This window comes from Fulmarus glacialis, unplaced genomic scaffold, assembly GCF_000690835.1.
Source record: "Fulmarus glacialis isolate BGI_N327 unplaced genomic scaffold, ASM69083v1 scaffold6478, whole genome shotgun sequence".
Lineage (NCBI taxonomy): Eukaryota > Metazoa > Chordata > Aves > Procellariiformes > Procellariidae > Fulmarus > Fulmarus glacialis.
The window spans coordinates 36,179-39,355 of NW_009227489.1; the positions used below are offsets into that span (position 1 = coordinate 36,179).

The 3,177-nt window shown below is 37.8% G+C and overlaps 1 protein-coding gene across 1 annotated transcript in view; it reads left to right on the top strand.

Moving 5' to 3' along the window:
• SMS (spermine synthase) overlaps positions 1-2,599 on the top strand; it is a gene marked incomplete at its 3' end in the record, with an annotated part of 21,059 nt that extends 18,460 nt beyond the window's left edge. The window contains 3 exon segments of the mRNA XM_009583151.1: positions 420-534; positions 1,090-1,192; positions 2,487-2,599. Coding sequence (XP_009581446.1) covers positions 420-534; positions 1,090-1,192; positions 2,487-2,599 — 331 coding nt within the window.
• Between the last annotated feature and the right edge of the window lie 578 nt (positions 2,600-3,177).

Sequence of the window (3,177 nt, forward strand, 5' to 3'; positions counted from 1 at the left end):
TAAGGCTCTCACAGATACTAGTTTACAGGTGTGAGCTAAAAAAAGCATGCAAAAAATTGGTCACGTGCTGCTTTGCATGAGTCAGTGGCCCTTCTTACAAATACCTTATTTTACTTGTGTGTTGGAGGACTGCTAACTGTTGTTACCGTTTGGTAGGTAGAACAGTGGTCACCCGGCAGTCAGTGACAGAGCTAGGAAATTCAGTCCTATAGTGCCTACATTGTCATTGTCATAATTCCTACAATTGTTACTCCTTTTTAGATAATGTAAAAAGCTGAAAATGGAGCCTAAAATTAAACACATTTTTAGTTTTGTACTTTTCCCCTCCTCTTAATTCCTGTGAATCTGCATTTGTTCCTGGTCAACCTGGTCAGTTTTAGGGTGTTTTGAGGACTAGCTACAGTATTTCATTCTTATAGGTCCTAATTGAAGACTGTATTCCCGTACTGAAGAGGTATGCCAAAGAAGGAAGGATGTTTGATTATGTAATTAATGATCTGACGGCTGTTCCAATCTCCACATCTCCAGAAGAAGGTTAATCTTCTAATTTATTTTCCTGGACTTCTGAGGATTTTCCACATTTCTGCCCCTCCGCTGCATAATAGTTGACAGTTTGCAACAAAAACACTTGGATTCTTACCTTTTTAATAGCAAATCTGAGGCAAAGAATGATAGTAACACATCTGTTCTTGAATTTTTCTTGATTGTTAGGAAAAATTAGCAAGTCCCTAGGACTTTTTAAAGTGGTGCGCTTATTCCAGATTAATATGAACTCATGTAATTCTTGAGGAAGTATTTGGGGAGTTCACACTCCAGTAAATTTTTCCCCACTCTATAATTTCTTGGAAAAGTCTGGAAAATTACTGTGAAGAAAAACAGAGATACTTCCACCATCATTGCCATTGTGTATGGGTTGTGTGGGTTTTTTACTGTTTTGTTTTTTTTTCTTGTGGGTTTGTTGTTTCTATCTTTTTTAAAGGTATAGGATAGCTGCTTTTCAAACAGTAGATATGTTGCAAGTCTTGAATATGTAATAGTGAACAAGCCAGTAATGTGCTCTTCTGTTTTTAAATCATACTCTATATGCAGATTCCACATGGGAATTTTTGCGGTTGATTCTTGACCTCTCAATGAAAGTACTGAAACAAGATGGAAAATACTTCACACAGGTATGATGTCTGGATGTAAAAAGGTATTGCTGTATATGTATTGCAATCTGCATTTTTCAGGTTAAAAAAAAAAGGAAGGGGACAAAACCAAACCAACAAACTAAAAATCTGCTAGCAAGCTGGTTTTCTCCTTTTAATGACTCATTAGGCATTTTTGCATGAAGTTTGGGCTTTGCTAACTCACTTGTCTTTTTTTCATTATTTCAGCTGAATTTGTAGCACTTGTGTCTTTGAATTTAACAGCATAATTTCAAGACTCAGCTAGGCACACTACAGAATATTTTAGCTGTAAGCAATTCTTGGGAAAGCAGAACAGATGTGCTTTATAAACAGATACATGGGTTTTAAGCTAATGTCTCCAGCTGTAGAGTGTAAGATGTGAAAATTTGTCATCCATAAAGGTGTAAGAATTTGACATAGGTGCAATAGGACGAGAAAATCAGTCATTTGGGAGTAAATACTCTCTCTTTGCTTGCTGTCCACTCCTAATGCAAGTCATTGGTTTGGCTTGTGCAAAATGGATTTTGAACATTTGAATATATTTGTTACAATGCTTGGAATTTTGTGAAGTATTTTAAATAGTCATAAATAAGGATTTTGTCCTTGTGTGTGAAGTTTTTAATGCTACTCCATTTAAAAATAAATAATTTAAGATTTGTGTACTTGCTACAATATAGCCACCTTGTGGATAATATAATTATCATACAAGTATTATATATAAGTATCATCTGAAGATACTTTCTGTATGTAATCCTGAATTCGGAACGCCACAAAGCTGCATGCAATTGTACAAAAACGTGACAAGACCAGCAGATGGTTGAGTGAAGTATGAAGTATAAGTCTCTGAAGTTGTATTTCTTTTGTCATGCCCATACCTTAACTAGTCTTCTGATGTGTGGAGCATCTAAGTACAGCATTTTGAAATAGTCTTGTAAGCCCTGAAATAACCTCGCTAAAACTATGCATTTGAACTCTATTCCTATCAGCGTAGACTTTGAGGTGTGTAAAGGAACTGGACAGGTTTATGAAGAAATGCAAAACTCGTAGAATGATGTTTTTGGCAACTTTAATGTGCTGCTTTATTTTAAAATGCTGTAGTATGGGCAAGATAAATTATCTTGTGGTTGAAATGTAAGATATGACTGATATGGTTGTATCACACTGTAAATCTTAATGGAAAAATTTATGACAGACTTTGATATTGAAAGGACACTACATCTTTTGGACAGAGCAAGCATTTGTGTTGCAGTTGTTATACTTATGCAGTGAGACTAGCTGACTTTATTAGAACGCATGTAAATGTATGTCTGTGGACAGGTATCTGTCAGACTTTGCAGAAGGACTCTGGGAAGAAGCTTGTGCTGAAAGCTGGAGTGATGGCTGGGCTGCAGCCAGGGTACAGAGAGCTGGCTTTGTGTCGGCTGAAACCGGTAGAGGTTGAGACTGGTGCAGCCCTGCTGCCTGTCCTGTCCTGATGGGAGGCGGTGACTCAGCTCTCCAGCATCTCTGCTTGCACACGAGGAAAGGACAGCAGCACTGAACCGGCCCTGGCGGGTTTAAGCCATTGTGAAACTGTGCAATATCAGTTCCACAGTCCCAAAGCAACAAGGAGGGACATGGCAGGATGGGCAGGAAGCAATATTAAAATTGAAGTGGCTTGAATTTGGACTTGTGGCTAACTGGTAGCCACTGAAAAGGCTGGAGTATAGAAGCAGTATACTCTGCCAACTTAGTCTTCCTGAGGGTGTTGCAAAAAGGAAAATTAATATTGGGGCAAACAGCTATCAGAGCTTTTGATATATCTACTGATACACTACCTGGCCCATTTGATGGTCCTTGTAGCCTCTTCCCAGTTGGGCCTGATTTAAAAACAAACAGAAAAACCCTTAGAAAACTCAGTCTGATCATAGGAAGAACAGACTTTTAGGGGTGCTTTAAATAAAATCAGCTGTCTGATTTCTTTAAATTAGGCTTTGAATTAAACTAATTGAAGCTGGATATCCAAAGG